At 52.2% G+C, this 19,804-nt stretch overlaps 1 protein-coding gene across 4 annotated transcripts in view; it reads right to left on the bottom strand.

Moving 5' to 3' along the window:
- Positions 1–1,098: 1,098 nt before the first annotated feature.
- The window catches only part of MINDY4 (MINDY lysine 48 deubiquitinase 4), a 126,479-nt gene continuing 107,773 nt past the window's right edge, over positions 1,099–19,804 (bottom strand). For all 4 annotated transcript variants that reach the window (XM_032286874.1, XM_032286875.1, XM_032286876.1 and 1 more), the window contains 4 exons: positions 17,580–17,741; positions 10,898–11,078; positions 10,292–10,364; positions 1,099–1,530 (listed from right to left, as the gene is read on the bottom strand). In XM_032286874.1, the coding sequence (XP_032142765.1) occupies positions 1,482–1,530; positions 10,292–10,364; positions 10,898–11,078; positions 17,580–17,741 (465 nt within the window). In that variant the 3' untranslated portion in view covers positions 1,099–1,481. The remainder of the gene's footprint in view (positions 1,531–10,291; positions 10,365–10,897; positions 11,079–17,579; positions 17,742–19,804) is intronic.

Below are 19,804 nucleotides of genomic sequence, written 5' to 3' on the forward strand. Positions count from 1 at the left end.
CCCCACCAGGGCCTCGGCACAGGCCGGACAGGACAGTCCCTACCCTCCCACTTCCCTCACGGCCTGGCTTGCTCTCCACCTGCCTCTCCCCAAAGACTGACAGGCTTCTACACATGTCCATTCACAAGAACACAAGACAAGCCCTTTCGTTGTCACCACCAAATGCCAGTTTTACCTCCGACGTGCCTGGGACCTAAATAAAGGAGTCTCCTGTAATCAGCACTGCAGAGGGACACAGCTCCTGAGCTGCTAGTGTCCTGAGCCCCAGGAGCACAAGGAAGCTGGGGACAGGCTGCTGTCCCGTGCTGGTGGCGCTCCTAGGCTTCTCCCTGGGCCAGGGCAGACACAGCAGGGGTACATCCCCTGGTTCCTGTGTGTACACACCCACCTCTGCACAGCCCCCTCAGAGTCCCAACCACAGCACTCACTGGGCACAGAGTGGGGTACGGGGATGGCAGCTCTCACATGGGCAGCCATGAGATAGAAACCCCGGGAGGCTAGTGCTGTGCTCCTGGGCTCCTGCAGCCAACCTGTTCTTGTGAACCACTGCAGGAGAGTCCTTCACTGTGCTTTCCATATGACCCTCTCTCCCCACCCCCTTCTTCACTGGCAATGCCATTGCCCTTCTGCGTGTTCTCATCTTTTTGAAACTCATGGGATAACAAAACAAACAAGGCTCAGACTGCTACTCCCCTTCATATATCCCACTTTTCCTATTACAACTTATGCCGTCTTTGCTCTGGAATGTGAGGGGCTTCACAGGCTCTGCCCACCCACATTTTCAGTCAGCCCTCTCCCCATATGCTTCCTGTCAGGTACCAGGGACCACACCCAGTCCCTAGTCCCTCTGTTTATCTCTGTCCTATTGCCCTCCCCACACCATAATGGCCAAGAGGTCCCTGCTTCTCCTTGGAAGGCTCTTTTCCCACATCTACTTGGCCAGGTCCAGCCTACTCTCCAGGTCCACCTCCATTCTCCTGGGGCCTCACCAGGGCTCTGGGGAGTGAATCACCCCATCACCTTCCCCACACCAGCCATGATCACCACAGACAGTGCACACCACACCCTGGGCAGCAATAGAACAAAGTGTCTGGGCCCTTGACATAGGTTTGACTCCTTTTATAGAAAACCAGGTACCAGAAATGAGTCCCCGGGGCCAACCATGTCGCAGGCCTGAGTGAGGGACCATCCAGCGGGGACCAAAGGAGGGATGCAGATGAAGGCAGCAGAGACCCTGGCAACCTCCTTCCAGTACCCAGCATTCACGGCTCAGCTGGGAGGGGACATAGCAACACCCTGGGTCCCCAGCACAGTCTGGGTGGGCCCTTCATGGAAGGGGCAGGGAGGCTCTGGATGCTTCTGCAGCCATGCTGACCCAGGCTGGGGCGACGCTTTTCTCAGAGACTTGCCCCAGAAGCCTGGGATTCATCTGTCATCCTCGGTGATGAGTGGTGGACCACAGGGTTTACCCATATCCAGCGTCACAGGATGGGGTCTGAGCCATTCCAGTTCACTGATGCCCCCTTCCACCTAGGTGTAGAGTGAGGAGAGAGAGACAGAGAGAGAAAGAGAGATCAAGCTTCAGAGGCCCAGATGAGAGCCCATCTCTTTCCTCCACTTCCTGAAGGTTTTTGTCTTGGAGGCTTCGAATAGTTCAGTTTCCATCCTGCTCATCCCAGCCCTCCAAACTCACACAGAAAACCACACACCAGTCTCTTATGAAACACAAATACACCCAGGACCCCAGAGAGTAATGGAGAGGGCAGGCGGCAGGTGATGCATTCTTTTGTGCCACAACCTATTTTGCGCCTGGCACCGCTGGCCCCTCCACTGACATGAATGATCCATATACATCTGGACCAGCCGCTCTCCAGTGGGGCCCGATGGTTGGCACTATAGAAGCACCTGTGCAGTCCTAGATATGGCTGAGTGCAGAACAATGGGGAGAGAGGGTGGGGAGGGGCCGGGAAGCTGGCAGGACCTTGTAAGGTAAGGGTTCTGGGCTTTACTGAGAGTCACAGAAAGGTAGTGAAGGGCTGTGAGCAGTAACAGGACAGCTTTTTGTCTGTTTGCTTTTTACCAGAAGAAGCACAGAGTATAACTAAATTGCGGTCCAGGGTTAGAGACAACTGAGTAAAAGTTCAGTTGCAAAACAAATGTTAGGAAATGTCATGGTCAGTAACAGTAACCAACACTTGATTTTAACACGTGGTGCTAATTTTCTGAAAACAGAGGAATCAAATCTATAGAAGATGGAGTGCTTATGTTAAATCTGGCACTAGGTACATTATACATATACAGATATCCTAAGACACTATATGAACTAGCAAACAGATGTTGCATCTCTCACAGCAGTTCTATGGTGCAGTTTGAGGCTGGAATTCATAAATGCTTTCTAAAGCATGAGGTTTGGGCAGGGAACAGACATCTTGTTTTCAAAATCTTTAGATTGAAGAAAATCTAACTGCCATGGAGGAAGAAAAAGGGGAAGCTTTTCTCACTTCAACTGAACTGTACATCTACATCCAGAAAGTCTAGGACTCCTGACATTGGAACTGCGAAAAGAAGGGTGTGAAGAGGTTCTCTCAAAGTAACACAGTTGCATTTTGCAACAGAAGGCCTGGAAGTACCAAGAGGTCTCAGTCAATGGTTCATCCTCAACCCACTCTTCCCCATCTTTATGACACAGCCTAGACTTCTACTGAATCTTTCTTCCTTTCTTAGGCTTCTGCTCTTTGTCTTTCTTCAAGTCAGTGCTTTGTTTCAATTGCCACATCAAAGTCTCTCATTTTTTGGTTGAAAGTGTCCCGTCCAGAGGCAGCAAGGTTCATACTCACTCTGTTCTTCCAACTCACTTTCCTCTTGGTTACAGACAACTTCTTTGTAAAGACTGAATTTTCCCCCTGCATATTCTGAATACTTTATACCATTCCATTTCTCTTCAAATGAGCAAAAAGATTTCTTGTCATTTGGAGAAAAACATCTTAGTGGAAATTCTGTGCTTCTTGCTCCCATAGAAAGGTTTGGTGTGGAAGATATTTGCATACAGCCCATTTGGGAGCAATTATATTGCATTCTCCTCCTGGCTCCACCCAGGGTTCTGTGAGGATAGATCGCGCATACCATCGGAGAATGGGAGAATGTCACGTTCATCCTTGTTTAGACACAAGACGCAGTCCTGCCCTATATTGTGCTCCCTAGTCAACAGCCCAAGAAATTTTGATTTGTCCCAATAGGAATGCTGAATTGTATCTTCTTGTTAAAACACTTGGCATAAAAGGTTCAAACGGGTGGATGCTGGAAAACACACTCAGCCAGGAATGTTACACTGTTTGGGGCAACTGTGTCCCAAACTTCCTCTGCATCTTCCTCCATGTCATTTGGTGATGTCCAGTGATGCTGAAAGATCTCACCCAAAATCGGGTTGGATGGCCTTTTGGCAACCAATCCTTATCTGCCTACATGAGAGCGTTTACCACCTTGAACCATCTGGTTCCTGGGATCCTTCTGGTCACAAATGCTTAGAAACGGATCTGGATGTGCAAAAAAAAAAAAAAAATCTGCATACATTTTTAAAAGAGATTTTTCAAGAACAAATACTAAAAGAACTACCTTAGTGAGATCCATCCCCAGTCTAACCTGTGACAAGAAGTGCACAGTAACACTCTTATGTTCATCCACAACCCCACCTCCGCTTCATCATCAATCGTTTTGAAGTGAAAAGGCCAGCATCGTCACTTGTTCCATGGGATGTGGAAGAATTAAGTGCTTCTACGGTATTCAAGTGCTTCAGACTATTTACTGGGCTTCTGTGTGTCAAGCGGATCCAGAGGAGTCTATTGGGTTTTGGGGTTGGGCCACTTTGATGGAATTTATTCACATCATAGCATTCATCTTCACTGCTCAAATAAGAGACACAGGGGCTATATTTGGAGACAGACTGGCTTGGCTTAGCAAAGTTGGACTGCTCCTCGGCGGTGAGTGCCCACTGCTACTACTATTTGGGGGTAGAGTCTGATTATGTCCTACAGTAGCTAATATAGGACCAATCAGCAGGAAAATGGCCACTGCTCTGGCTTACACAACTGAGTAGGTTCTGGAGGTAAGCAGGCTGGGAAGGCATTGTGCTGACCCCGGTTCCTGGGGACTGAATCCACCTATTACATCTGCTGGGTTAATAGCGCTTTAGCAATCTGCAGCAACACAATGAAGGTTTGAGACTTTCACTATTCTTGTTCTGTTTATCATCTTTGCAGTTTGGAGTGTGTCATTAAAAAGCTTTTATTGTTCTATTAAGATTTATGGGTAAGCGTTGAAATCTTGGACACTTAGGAACACATCAGGAATCCAGACTCCCCATGGGTAGTAGAATGGAGGCAGGAAGGAGAGCAACATCCCTGCTCTCAGCCTGGTCCCCAGGGTCCTTCGCCCCATCCCTCTGTATCTTTCTAAGCCTTTGCCCTCCTGACCCAGACAGACAAACTGAAGTACCTCCTATGAGCTCCCAATTTAGAAATTCCTTGAATCCTGGCAAGATGTTTCAGTGCAGGGGTGAGTCACACTAGTGCCACTAGACAGCATGTGTCACACCACAGTGGCTGAGTCTCACTGTCAGGCTGTTGAGTTGGGCTTGGTTTTGAGGCTTTTCACAGACATAACCAACCCTCCCCATCCAGCCAACAGGTGCAAATGCAAGGAGAGTACTAGAAACACCAGAGGGAAGCAGTCTGCAATTACAATAGAAAATCAAAGCAGAGAAATGTTAAAAATTGAAAGCGATGAGCGATAACGCATGTTGTGCGTGTGTAGGGGATGAATCTAATCATTCCCCGACTGGAATGGTTCAGAAAGTCTGTGAGTCAATTACAAGGACAAGTAACAAATGCTCTGCATATGCAACCAACAACTGGGGACAGGCAGAGAAAGGGGAGGGATGAAATGGAAACACCTCTGAGGAGCAGAAGAGCAGAATCAAAGTCCCAGACTCACTCATCAGTGCTAATGCAGGAGGCGGCTGACAGCCAGCCAAGTTTACAGCCGGGGCTCTCATCTCCTGCACCTTCGGCATTTTGGCTAATTCTTTGTTGTGGGGGCTGTCCTGTGCATTGTGAAATGTTTAGCACCCTCCCCCAGGGCTGTGACAACTAAAAATGTCCTCAGACATTGCCAAACAAACAACCCCAGGGGCACAAAATCACCCCTCTGAGACCACTGGCTCCGTAAAAACACCATGGTCCCTGATGTTCAAGTCAACTCAAAATCACAGAGAAGGGCACTTCATGGCCAAAAATAAGGCCCTGTCTCCCCAGGGGCATCACCGCAACAGAGGGGTGGTCACCTGCCTTAACTGTTTTTCAGCGTTGATGAACAGTGTTTTTCATGCGGCAAAAGATGCCTGATAGAGCCTGTGTCAGCCAGAAGACGGCAGGCCTGAGTTCAAAGCTCCTGACTGATAGAAACACATCCAGGGACTCCTCTTGCATACTCTGGATCTCCAGACAAACAGGCCTGAGCGAAAGTTTCCATTCCCGTGCTCCAGCCATTCGGAACCAGGAGCAGTTCTAGGATGAGTCACGTGGATATCCCTCACCCGTGGGTCTTAACCCCTGCTGCGCCCTGCCAGGTCCAGCATCCTGCAGGATGGGAACCAGATTCCTCTTTGCAGAAGTGTTCCCTGACTGCCAGGCCACCCACGGGCTCCTGTCAGCACCCAGGCCAGGCTCCAAGACAAAGCTAGTTTCACCAGTGCCTGAAGCTTGGGCTCCGGGTGGAGGTGGCAGGAGGGGGTGCCGCTGCATGAACACCACCCTCCCAGGTCAGCTGCTCCTCCTGGATGCCTGCTTAGGGAGCAGCCCCACCCTCCCAGGAACTCATCGAGGAAACCATGGTCTTCGCTCAGCTTCCAAACCCTGCCTCGCCTTCGCTCTGCCTGCTCCTGAGCCCTGGCTCAACTTGCCATCTGATTCTTCCTCCTCCCTAACACATTCCTAGAGGCCCTTGCAGCTCACAGGAAAGGGAGTGCTCCCACGGCTCTTCTTTCAACCTCACAGCAGCTCAGGAGAGGGATCCTTAGACCCTAGGGACCGATGGGGGGAAACTAAGGCTGGGAGCAGAACCAGACCTTCTGGAGCTCACACAGTATGACTGCAGAGCCAGCACAGGGCAGGTGAGTGTGGACAGCAGGGCATTGGAAGAGGGCTGGCGTGGACAGGGGGGAGTGATAGCGCCCAGAGAATGCTCCTTCAATGGGTGGGAGGCACTATGGACAGAGAGCCTGGGCAAAAGGGTATCAGCATGGAAGCCGAACGGGAGGCTATGCAGGCAGTGGGGGCAGCTGAGGGAGGCGGGTGCTCTGCCTCAGCCCCTCAAAAGCACCATTCCCAGCTGGAATTACATTTTCAATTCTTGTCTGAGCCTCCAAACAGAAACATCTGTGCCCCAGCCCCAGGCTCCGGTTATGAGTTCTTTCTCCTTTCCTCTGGACTGTTGACAACCGTTTCATTTTCCTCACTCTAGCTAGACTGGAAGCATGAGAGGTCACTGTGTGTGTCTTGTTTGGAAATGACCATAAATTAGCCTGTTTTTGTTGAGATGGTTAGAGTACAATGGAGGGGGCAGGGGACAGACCCCACATTACTGACACAAGCAAAGGTAACAGGAGACTCTCTCAGGCCGAGATTTGCGTCACACCAAAGTGCAGAGACACACGGGGTCTGGGGATGGTTTGAATTAGGGTGCTCTTCTCTGAAGGCAAAACCAACAGTCTGGGCTTGTGCAATGTCACCGTGGCAACAAAGCCAGGTGGTGGGAAGTCACTGCCCGCTCAGTGACCTTCCAACGGGCTGGGACAGCAAGAGCCTACGCTGCAGTCCCTAGAGCTTGTGACTCAAGGTGTGGCTGGGACACACACCTCCGTTCTAAGGGCCCCCATCTCCCTGTCTGTAAAAGAAGAGGTGATAACAGGTGGTGCCCAAAGGCCTTTCTATAGAGCCAAGCAAGCTGCCAGCTAATCAGCTGTGTGTGTCAGGGAAGACAGGGCAACAGAGCTGGGTTTAAGGGTGGGTGGTGCATCTTTCCCTGGACTCTAACAGGGTTGATTCTGAACGTGACTTGTAGCTGATGGCAAACTCCCTGAGAGCAGGAACCAAGTCTTACTTAGCTGTTTCTTCCATACTGTCCAGCCTAAGGGTTCTATGAGGGTTGACCTGATGTGAGCGAATTCCATGTGCCCACCACCCTGGCCTACACTGCAGCCTACCCAGGAGGTGGACAAGATGCTGTGGGCACACAGCTGCATCTCATCAGCAGCTTGGGCTCTGACTCCAGCCTTTGAAAAGACCTGAGTTCAGGCCGTGGCATCATATGTATCCCCTTCCTGACACGGTGGGGCCTTCCTACAGACAGCAGAACTTACCCCCAAGAGGCTGGAAGTGTGTCCTCAGTGACCTTGGAGACCACTTTCCCTAGTCCCTTTGGGCTGAGAATCTGGGATGAAAACAGAGCACAAGCCTTTGTAATCCGACCCCTTGGACTAGGATTTCATGAGGCTGGGCCTGCTGTCTCCCATTACAGTGGTATGCTACCTGAGGGTATGGGGGCAGTGTTCTCACTCTTCCACTCACCCACTCACAGCTTTTCTAGGAATAACTGCCCAGGTGGACACACTATGACGGAGGGATTGATGGGGAAAGTGGAACAGGAAGGCAGCTGGTGTCAGCAAAGTCCTAGCAGACATGGAACACTCTGACCTGGGGATGAGGGGATAGCTAATGGAGCCAGGAAGAGGGTACCCCTGGCCCAGTGCTTATGGTGGGCCAGAGAATCAATGCCTCACTTGATACCCAGCTTCTACAAGGCAGCGGGGCTTAGGAGGGGAGGGCACTGCCCTCACCTGTCACTCACCTCGTTCTCAAAAGTGTGGTCCCGAGACCAGCAGCATCAGCATCACTTGAGAACTCCTTAAAAATGCAAATTCTTGGGCCCTACCCTGGACCGACTGAATCAAAAACTTAGAAACTCTGGGTGTGGAGCATAGCGATCTGTGTTTTAACACATTCTCCAGGTGACTCTGATGCCCCTGAAGCTTGAAGACCACTGCTCTGGAGCAAACCTTCTCCATGCATGAGCCACAAATGCATAGGGGCTCCCCTCAGCCCATGTGCCACGCAAATAGAACTATTTTCCATCCACGACTGCTCACGGAGATGCTGGGGCTCAGCCTTGTCCCAGCTTACACAACATTGCGCAGATGTAAAGGCAAGGAAGGGCAGGGCCCCGGCCCAAATCATGCAGCCTCTTTGCTTCCCACATCATCTCCCTACCACCTGCTTCCAAGTGGCCAAGGGGTAGGGGAAGGAAGTCCTGGGCGATGGAGGCAGCCGATAGAAGAGGAAGAGGTGCTTCAGGCCCATGTACACACACTAAGACTCTTACTTTGGACTGAACTCCATACAGGCCAAAGCCCCAGCTCAATCACAAACAACTGCCAGTTACGGCTGAGCCCAAGGGGTCCAATCCTGGGCCCACATTGGGAGGTTCCTGGAAAGTCACAGTGGAATAATTTCTGGGGAAAAAGGAGTTACTCCAGAAGAGGCAGTGGAGAGGTCTCAAGTGGTGGGCCACCCCCTGGGAGGGGTACAGAGACACAGAGTCAGATGGAGGCCTTCAGAGAGGGTCCCAGGAGTTCCAGAGGCCAGCAGAGGCTGTGTCCAGCATGTAGTCAGAGCCCTGCTCAGCAGGCCCACCTGCAGGAAGGATGCCCTGTGGCCTCCCACACTGTCCTGCACAGATGCCAAGGCTGGTGTCACCTCCTGTCCCCACTGCTGCCTTTCTCTCATCACTTTGAATGAGTGGCCCTTTGTACATGAAAGGAAAGCGACCTGCAGGTGTCCTTAATCCTCCTGATGAAAGAACCATCGGCACATGACTCTGCAAGAATGCTTCATCACTGGCTCAGGGGGCGGGCAGGTGGATGGATGGACGGACGGACGGATGGAAGAATAAACAGACAAAGCACATTGAGGATGTCTCAGCGTTCCTCCCACCTCCCCTTCTTGGTGTTTCCAGCATGTGAACAGTTCTCTCTCTTTCTCTGCAGTTCCTCTCAAGGGCTCACTCACCTGTGGTGGGCATCAACCCTAAGCTCGCTGTGCCCCCTGGATCTCGGGCAGTCAACATTGCAGGGCCTTGCCATTTTCCATTCCCCTGCCCCAACCCCAACCATTTCACAGGCAGAGAAATGGAGCTTCTCTGAGGTCACAGCAAATCAGGAGTGGCTGAGGTTATCACAGTGAACACGAACACCGTGGAGCACTTAGTAATGTCCCAGGCACTCTTCACAAGGTCCGGTGAGCTAGATACACATCACCCCCATTTTACAGATGACTAAGTGAGGTGCAGGAAGGTGAGGTCCAGTGGCTCGCAGCAGGGCTGGAACCCAGGCAACTTCTCTACAGAGTCCACACTGATATAAAGGCCACCAGTTCCACTGCTCCCCCAGAAGGGACTAGGATCCAGGCCTCTCCCTCCCAGGCTGCTCTTCTCATTAATGCTGAGGACCCCGGATCATTCTCCAAGGGCTTTGTAAAGGGCCTGCCGGGGAGACAGATGGGAGCACTTCTAACAGCAACGGCCCCACCAGCCCAGGGCCCGCTCAGAGAACACAGCAGGGAGGTAAGCCCCAACTCACGCCAGTTACCAAACATTCCCCTCCCCTTGCCTGAGCCTCAGCCTTCCCTTAAATACAGAGGGCCTTGTCAGAGTCGAAGGTGACACCCGCTGAGGCCACGGGCACGCTGCTCAGTGTTCAGTGGCCAAGCTGCTCTTCCCGCTCCTCTGGATGCAGAGGGTGCCGCTCCGGCAGCACCTCCAGGCAGCACCTCCCACTACCCCCGCGCTGGGCCAAGCCACCCCAGCTTCCCATCCTGCTCAAGCCTCCCCCATCCTCAGGTAAGTACCCCTGTCCTGCCTCCTTCAGGCCTAATGGTACTCACCACATTTGGCTGCTGCTGCCTTGAGGGAGGAGGGGCTCCAAGAGGTGCCTATTTAGCCCCACCCCCCAACACGAGGACAGCCTCGAAAGCTGTCAAGACGCATCACCACTGCACATCTCACCGAACCTGGGCCCCAGTGACCACAAGTGGAGAAAGCTGTGTCTTTCCAGTAACCACACCCCTTTGAATCAGGGCGGTCCCGGAACCTATCCACCTTCTTGCAGGCCTGACCGCCCCCAGCCATGGCTCCTCAAAGCTATGCAGGGCGAGGCTCTAAGCCAGAGAGGGGCTTGACTCACTTGGTTCTGATGCAGAGCTCGAGGGGTGGGACAAGGTCGTTGTCTGTGTCCTCAGAGATGGTTTGGGTGGTATCTGGGAAGGAGGAGAGAGGCACACACACGTCACTCAGGGCCCTGCACTCACCCTGCGGTCAGCACAGACCACTCCCGGGACCTGACCCCTTTAGTCCCTGTCCCCTCCTCTCCATCTCAACTGGACCCGCCCTCATCCCTGACATCCATTCTCACCTGCACAACTCACTAGTCCCCACCCCTATAAGCTACACAATACTCTTTCTAAAAACATCCGATTTCATCACCCCGATTCCAAAACCTTCCATGGCTTCCAACTGCCTGACGAAATCCAAACTTGACATGATAGTATTCAGGGTTCTTTACCATGTGGTGTAGGCTTCACCCAACATCCTTAATGCCACCCACTGCTCAAGGCCCAGCTCTAGCTGCCTCCTGCAGGAAGGCCCTGCTGGCATTCGCCCTCTGATCCTCCACAGTCTGGACGGTGCAGTGAGTCTGCACTGCTCTCTGTCACAAGGGGTGGCAATGGATATGAAGGCTGGTTCTGTGACCAGCCTGGGGGCTCCCTGGGGATGGTGGTAGGGGCCGCACCAATAGTCAGCCGGATCTGCTCCTGCTGGTTGGCCAGGCCATCGTAGTAGTATAAGTCAAAGAGCCTCTCGGTCCTCCAGTCACGCAGGAGCCCTGGCTGCAGGCTGAAGAGGACGCTGAAGTGGCTCTCGCTGCACACCACCCAGATGGGGAACCTCGGGGTCTTCAGGAAGCAGCCAACCTAGATGAGGAAGAGGCCTGATGTGAAGTGTCCCCAGGGAAAGGGGCCAGGGCATTTTTCTGTCTGACCCAAGGCAGGGCTGACCTGAGGAGGCCCTGTTGAAGATCACATCTGTGTCTGATGCTGGGAGCTCCCCATGCTGCTCAGGCCACTGTGCTGTTTCCCAGGACCACCCCTGCCCTGCCACCCTACCCGCTGCTGCTCGTACGGCCTCTGTCATACAGACCCAAGACCTGGCATCAGCCGCCCCCTCATCCCCTACATCTAGTGGTTCCCAGTACTGCCCATTCTACATCCAAGAGCTCCCCCACTGCCAGCCTTTCCTCCTCAGATCTACTCAGCCTCCAACTGCACCACAGCAGTGACCTCCAAACTAATTCTTCCCACACCCCCCAAGCAAATCCAGCTTGTCCACTAGCCTAGAGCTTGCTTGCCCTTGGACAGCCTGCATCTCCCAAATCCCTCGCTGGAGCAGAAATGGTTTCCCCCTTCCAGCTCCCCAGGGGCACATCACTGGTTGCCCACCCACCTCAGCCTCATGCTCGACAGACTATACCCTGAAGTGCCAGGAGGCCAGGGACTAGAACTGTTCTGTAAAGACAGGTAGGAATGGAGCCTTGGGGAGCCGGGAGAGAAGGGTCTCAGTGAGAAGTCTGGGGGGGTTCCAGGAATGGAGGGCCAGAGAAATTCAGGGTGCAGCAGGGCACTGAGCTTGAGGCAACACTTGGATAAGGAACATTCTGAGCAGGGGAATTTCATGCTGGAAGTGTGTTTGGGGACGACAGATATGGAGGAATAAGCACCAGGGCCCTCAGCACATCGCTAGCCTCTTGCCTGCAATGGGAAGAGGAGTGACAAGGGCCCCCTGTGAAGCCCTGAACGCCTGGCCTCTGTACACTCTCCCCCAGTCCCCTAGGAAGCGACTCATTGGGTGGCGCCTCTCCTGACCCTGGGCCCTGGTTTACTCAGCTATGTACGTGCCACGGGCCAGGCTGATTCTGGCCTAATCCCCACTAGCCCCAGGGAGATGTTTGCATGCTCAGGTATTTACAGCTACAGCCTGTGGATTAAAGAAAGAATGGGAATTATTTTTCCAGTGGAGAGAAGGGCATACTTTTTCCAGAGCCCTTTACAGGAGAGTGGTGGGGCAGCTCCCGTCTCGGGCTGGGATGTCTCTGACAGAGGGGCTGTGCTCTGAAGGGCCTGAGCCAGGTCCCCAGTGAAATGCCTGCCCGTTTAAAGCTGCCTCCTCCAGAAGGCACGAGGACAATCTTTACAATGTGCACAACCTTTTCCTAAGGTTCTGGTGTCCCCTCCCCCCGCCCCGAGGCCTCCCCCCAGCGCTGTGTGACATTCAAGTGGACTGCAGAGCTCGTTCCTTAGTGAAATGTGGGGGAATTAGATGTCTTACAGGACGTGGCTGGACGTGCCTAAACCCCATGTAAACCTGACTTCCATTCCACACTTCAAAGAGGCTTTTCTGGTGAGAGCATCGCCAGGAACAGGGAACTCTGACACAGGGAACCAGCATTCATTCAGGGCAGGGAGAGAGTCCGGAAGCCAACCAGGGAGCAGGCCTTTGCATAATCAGCCACCCTGTATTTTCCAACAGAGGGACAAAAGCGCAGCTTGCCACACAGAAATAACAGTCAAGAGATTAAGGGGAAAAAGCTGCCCAGAGAGTTTATAAATGAGTTTCCTCATTCAGGAGCCTCTTTCCAAGTGGGTGACATTTTCCAGAGATGAAATTCACTGCCTTTGAATTCTTGGGTAACCAAAGGCTTGAGGTGAGGTCGGGGTCGGGGGGGGGTGGACCACATTTCCTACAGCACAGTCTGAGGCTCTCTCCTGGTGAGTGAACATGCAGCACGATTACGGATTACTTAATCTTCTGGGGCGGGGGTTGTGAATGGCCCAAAGCCATCTGTGGACAGCCAGGTTAGAAGCACTCACTTAAAAGGATCAGCATTTACTTGCATAGAGCCATGGTGTGTCATTTCTAAGGAGAGCAGTGTGGACACAGTGCTAAAGGAAGCAAGAACAGTGCTGTCCTTATGGAGCTTACCAGATAGAAGGGGGTGACACAGTAATTAAATCAAACTCAGACATTTCCACAGCACCTCAGTGTGTCCAAGATGCCCTCAGATTCACCATGATTATTTTTGTATCACTAAGTAAGAAAGAAAAAGCAGATGTGTCAAAGTCTGATACATCATCAACTGTAATAATGCATCAACATTTCAGAACTGCTCAAATGTGGGAAAGTTTGCATCTTAAAGGTGATGAAATGTGATGCTTAAAATCCAGGGGAGGCCTATGAAGGAAAGAATCAAGATGCCCTGATGGCGCCTGACAAGATAGGGAGGTGACAATGGAGGTACCCCCTACTTAGATGGGGTTATGAGAGCAGGAAAGGCTGCCTTTTAGGAAGTAACGTTTAAGTCACAACGATGAGAGGAAAAAGCTAGGCAGGTGGAGGGTGCAGCGTGTGCAAAGGACCAGAGGCGGGAGGGAGGCCGAGAGAAGCCCCAGCTTGCAGGCGAGAGTGGCGTGGGCTGAGTCAGAAGAGGAAAACAGGTGCAGGTCTGGCAGGGCCTTGGGGCTGGTGGGAAATTTTGGATTTTAGTTTCTGCATTAGTCTGCTCAGGCTGCCATAACAAATACCACGGACTGGGCAGCATAAACAGCAGACATTTATTATCTCACAGTTCTGGAGGCTGGAGGTCCGAGATGTCACCAGGGCTGTTTCTTAAGGCCTCGCTCCTGGGCTAGCAGATGGCTGCCTTCTCCATGCCTTCCTTCACAAGGCCTTCCTGCTGTGTGAGCCTGTGTCCTAACCTCCTCTACTTAGGGGGATGCCAGCCATACTGCATTGGGACCCACCCTAGTGACTTCATTTTACCTTAATCATTTCCTTAAAGGCCTTTTCTCCAAATACAGTTATTAATACATTCTGAGGTAATGGGGGTCAGGGTTTCAACACAGGAATTTTGGGGAGACACAGTTCAGCTCACAACAGTCTTAGAGGACCGGAAAACCACTGAGGGTCCAGAGAATATGATATGATCATGTCCGTATTTTTAAAGATCACACTGGCTTCAGTGAAGGGACAGACTGGAAAGGCAGAAATCAGTGGGGAAAGGAGTTGAATTCAGCCTGGCTGTCACAGGTGTCAAAATCAGCAAAGCCGGTGGCTCTGACCTGGTAAAAGTGGACAGGCTTAAGAAATGACTTCGGGGGAGGCACATGTCCTCCTGATGGAGTGGCTGTGCTCCTGGCTGAGTAAATGTGTGCATGGTGCCCATCTCTGAGCTGGGGAAGGTGGGAGGAGGATGGACCTTTCTAAATTCTGTCTGCCAAGCTATTTTCCTTTGGGTTCTTTCATGAAGACAGCAATGAACATGCCTTACAGGTCATGAAAGAAATTCTGAGGCTAAACTCCCCATCCCACCCCATCCCTCTTGTACTGTCAATCCCCCATAACCACCATGACCATTAGCATGGAGGGGCTTGGCCTCCAACTGTAGCCTAGAATGCAGTCCAACCCTCACTGCTGAGCCTTGTCCTGGGCCAGCTGTGGGACTGACGGAGGGAGCCGGAAGTCAGACGGGCAAGACCAGCCTGGTGGGGTCACAGATAGCCCATGGAGGTCCCACAGGACACAGCCAGGCCAGGTCAGGAGTCCAGTTACTTATGGCAGGGGGTGAGTTTCTCCAGCCCAGAGTTTCATCAGTTTCCCCCAGGTACACCCCGAGTATGGGTCATCTGAGCAATTCACTTTTAGGTAGGACCTTCTCCTTCTCTCACATCCTCAATGAGGGCCCCAGGACCCCAGGCTGCAGTGAGAAGCCGGGAGACAGGCTGCAAGCAGGGGGGGCTTCACCTGCTAGTGAGTGAACACCATGGACGTCACAGCCCAGGCTGTTCCAAATGCCAATCTTCCCCTTGGCTATGTCTGTGCTGCCTGAGGAGAGGGCCAGGCCAGGCCACAGCAGGGGTCCTGGCTCTGAGACCAGATCCGGGCTGGGGTACTGAACCCCCCTGGACTCCCTCTATGTCCAATGTGGCTAATTGTGTAGGGCCCAAGGGACCTGGGGACAGAAGGGATAGAAGGTGGTGTTGAAGAAGAGTTGAAAGGGGCCAGACGCGGTGGCTTACGTCTGTAATCCTAGCATTTTGGGAGGCTGAGGTGGGTGGATCACTTGAGGTCAGGAGTTCAAGACCAGCCTGGCCAATATGATGAAACCCCATCTCTACTAAAAAATACAAAAATACAAAAAGCTGGGTGTGCTGGCATGTGCCTATAATCCTAGCTACTTGGGAGGCTGAGGCAGGAGACTCGCTTGAACCCAGGAGGCAGAGGTTGTAGGGAGCTGAGATCGTGCCACTGCACTCCAGCCTGGGTGACAGAGTGAGACCCTGTCTCAAAAAAAAAAAAAAAAAAAAAAAGGAGGGAAGGGTTTGTCTGAGCTGCTGGGCCCAGCCTGAGCCTTCAGTGGAAGGCGAGGGTTAAGGCGCAGCCCTCAGTGAGCTCACGGAGGAGAGGAGACCAAGGCTCCGTCCTTCACAAGCTTGCTGTTGCAAGGCAGAGGAGGAAAGCATCCTCCTGCTGCAGGGAAACAAAACCCCCAGTCCTCAGCTGAGCACAGAACAGCAGAAGGTCTACACAGATCCAAGAAGCCCACGAGGAGGGGAGATGGTTGCAGGGCCTGAATTTCTTCAACAGTCATTTTATTCCAAGGGAAGGAATTATTAAACCCAACTGGTTTTCCCATCAAGTACCCTCTACAGACCACAGGAAAATAGTTTACTCTTTGACCAACACCCTCAACCCAAGAATGAAACCAGAGCTCATGGTGAGCCTGGGAATTCCATAAGCCTGGCCAAGGTTACCTCTCCTGGCCCATGGAATTTCGAGCTGAATACTTTCGGAGCACACCCAGGGTCTGGTGCTCCAGAGCCCTGGTGCTTCTCACCAGCCACATTCCTGGGCTCCCTCCTGACACCAGCAAGGCCAGGAAGCAGCCACTCTCATTCTTTTCTCCCCCAAGTCTTTGGGACCCAAGAGTCTGCTTTTGGCGTGCTAGGGGTATCACCCAGAGAGGAGATCTGGGGAGGGGACTGCACCCCGTGGTTCATTAGTAAGACACAGCACACCTCAACAAGGGGTCATGTGTGAAGGGTGGGTAAAACTGAGCCCTGGCTTTAAACCATAGTCTTTTTGCACCCTGCAAATCCAGGGTAGAATTGCCCAGTGCTACCTGTATGGCCTGTTGAGTCAATCTCTGTGTCCTCGTTCTGAGGATATGTGGTGAATGAGGCCGCATCCAGACACTCCAAGAATCTCTGCAGGGGGTGGCCACCATGAAAAGAGCTCCTGACATACTTTTGGAGCACCAGACCCTGGGTGTGCTCCAAAATTACTCAGGACAACCCTTCCCATTTAATCAACCACAGAACTATGGACTTTGACGCCATGGAAAGCAACACTCAGAGAAAGGTTCCATGGCAGCTGGAACAAGAATGTCCAATGCTCCTCTGCCCAGCCCTCCTCAGCCCCTGGCCACATTCCCCAGAGGTACAGTCACCCATGCCCTGTCCAGCTTCACCTGGGGCCCAGCCCTTTCTGAGCCCCTGGCTGCGGTGACAGTGCATGATGCAGAGGGATCACGAGCCAGCAAACAGGATGCGTGAGGCCTGCTGTGGGTTGAACTGTGCCTCCAAAAAGATATGTTGAATCCTAGCCCCCAGTACCTCAGAACGTGACTGTATTTGGACACAGGGTTGTTGCAGACATGATTAGTTAAGAAGAGGTCATACTGGAATCGGGTGGGCCCCAAATTCCAATACGACTGAGGTCTATATAAGAAAAGACATACAGGGAGAAGGCGGCCCTGTGATGATGGATGGAGGCCAAGACTGGAGTGATACATCTACATAAGCATCACTATGTGCCAAAGAATGCCAAGGATTGCCAGAAAACACCGAAAGCTAGAAGACACAAGGAAGGATTCTCCTTATGGGTTTTGGAGGGAGCATGGCCTTTTTAGCACCTTGATCTTGGACTTGCAGCCTCCAGAACTGTGAAACAGTAAGTTTCTGTTGTTTCCAGCCACCCAGTCTGTGGTAGTTTGTTAGGCAGCCCTGGGAAACTAATACGAGGCCTAAGACCTCAAGTTCCTGTCCCTTGGGAAGACTCCCCTACCACACAGACACCAGCTGCAGCCACTGTGACCCACAATCACAGTAGAAATCCCCCAAAGTCCTTTTCGAACAATCTTCCCTGGAACACAGTATCAGCTGCCTTTAGGTCTGAATTACAGGCCCGTAGCTATAGCAGAGGAGCTGTTCCTCTTCCCAAGCCCTCTGTGATTCCAACTGGACCCGAATTTCAGCCAGCTCTGAGAAGTGGAGTCCAGCTTTCCTTCCCCGCTTCCCTCCTCCTCATTGCTCCAGGGAGCCAGGCTCCCCTATTTGTGGTGAACGTGAGCATCTGGGTACCTGGCACACGTTGTAATGCTCAAAGAGAGATAAGAAGCCAATATCGCTGCGTGCAGCAATCCCTCTGAGAAGCGTGATGTTCCCGTCTCCAGAATCCAGCTCTACCACGTCATTGAAAACGTTGGACACAGCTTTCCCAGTCAGGAGCAGATTGACAAGTTCCTGTAGATGAGAGAAAGGGGAAAGGATGATTAAGTCTGAATCAGTTACTGAAAGGGTGGAGAGAAGACTGGGGAAAGAGAAAAGGGGTGGAGAAGGGAGGAGAGCAAGGAGGGGAAGAGCCCTAGAGCAGAGGAGGCTGTGACTTCAATTTCCCCACAAGCCCTGTAGGAAAGGTGCCAAATATTCTCATCAAGGTAACTCCAGGCACCCATCCATCTTTATTCCGCATACACTCATTGAGTGCCAACCATTCACAGGACCCTGTCCTATGCTGTCGGCTACTGGGGGCACTGGTGAGAGGGTGAGACATGGTTCTTGACCTGGGCTTTGGGTCTAGACTGGGGAGCCAGGCGCATGCCTGCACACTGACTCACAATGCAGGATGTAGCTGGGGCTTTAAAAATGTGTCCATGGAGTACTCTGGAGCCAGATGAACATGAGGCCACATGACCGAGTCAGGGCAGCTTTGTGGAGAAGTGACATTTGGGTGAGTCTTAAATGATGTTATTTTTAAAAGAAACCTTTTTATTTTGAAACAATTTTAGACTCAAAAGAAGTTGTAAAAATAGTACAGAGAGTTCCTGTGTACCCTTCACCCAGCTTCCCCCAATGATAACATCTTACATAACCAGAGCACATTATCTCAGCCAGGAAACTGGCCATGGTGCAGTACCAATAACTAAACTCCAGGTCTTGTTTGGACTTCATCGGTGACGGGCTTTTAACAGAGTCGGGAGAGCCAAGGAAGGTATGTCAGCAGGCAACAAGAACAGAAGCAGAGAGGTGGAAGCAGGAAGCCCACATCTGAGTTCTAGCTCTGTCTCTGCCATCATCTTGCTGCGTGGCATGAAGCATTGGGTGGCCCTGTGACTCACACCACCCACCTGGCAAGCCAACAAGCTTGTCAACCCTGGAACTTGGAGACAGTGACATGTGGAGCAAAGTTTCTCTGGCAGTCACCTGCAGCCCATGCCTCCCACATTTTGGTGTACCAATATGGCTGCAAGTCCCCTTCTTTATGCAGGGTAATCAGGGGTCCAACCTCCTGTTAGGAATGGAGCAACTGAGGCTCACAGGTGGGTTACCCAAGCCACATATCCCATTAGTGCCAGAGCTGGGCTTCTGCCCAAATCTGGCGCTCTCTGTCCCATGTCACTTCCCTCTTCCCCAACCTTGTTATCCTCCGCCTGGGCACAGATTCAAGATGAAGGGTGGCCTCTAAGGGCCTGCTGAAGAGGAATTTGAGTGAGCCTAGCCCCAGTGCTAGGGCAGGCAGGTCTCTCTGTGTCATCCACCTTCTGCTGGGGCTGGCGCTGCCTGTGAGGCAAGCAGGTAGGCGTCACTCCCACAGTGGAGCACATAGGAATGGCCAGAACGGCCCTTGCTCAGTGTAAACTCTGGAAGGCAGCATTTATAGAGGTGTTTTCCCCTGAATTGTGAAAATGACATTGAGGGTTAAAAAAGTTCCTCAGTTAACACCGACACCCCTGCCCCAGTGACAGTAAAAGTGGCCTCCTCTGATGGCCGCAGAGGGACCCTCGTTGGAGGGAGATGCCACAGGGACCTTATTGTGTCCTTGCAGAGGAAACGAGAAACAAGAATTTGAAGGAAATGTCTGCTGTAAAATACTGCACCTCAGGGGCAGCAGCTACTGAGAAAGGCACAGCCTTTTTCAGGCAAGTTCGAGTTTTCCCATCTGGTTTTTCAAGGAGAATAAAAGCCCCTGCTCCCTGATCTGTGTCTAAAACCATCCTCATAGCAGGAAGCCTTCTTGTGATGGAGGAGAAAGAGCAACAGGCCTTCTAGACTCAAAAATCACATAACAGCAAAGCTTAGCAGTCCCTTCCTACTGAGTGTGGTCCATGGACCAGCAGAATCACCCTCTCTGGGGAGCCTGTTAGAAATTCAGAATCTCAGGCCCCAGCCCAGACCCACTATATCTGAGTCTGCTCTTCAACAAGACCCGTAGGAGATTTATTCACATCAAAGTGTAAGAAGCCCTGGTCAAGTCCAAATGCCTCTTGTACAAATGAGGAAACTGATTCACCGGAGGAGAAAAAGAC

This window comes from Sapajus apella, unplaced genomic scaffold (genome assembly GCF_009761245.1).
Source record: "Sapajus apella isolate SASKATOON/1434 unplaced genomic scaffold, GSC_monkey_1.0 scaffold19, whole genome shotgun sequence".
Taxonomy (NCBI): domain Eukaryota; kingdom Metazoa; phylum Chordata; class Mammalia; order Primates; family Cebidae; genus Sapajus; species Sapajus apella.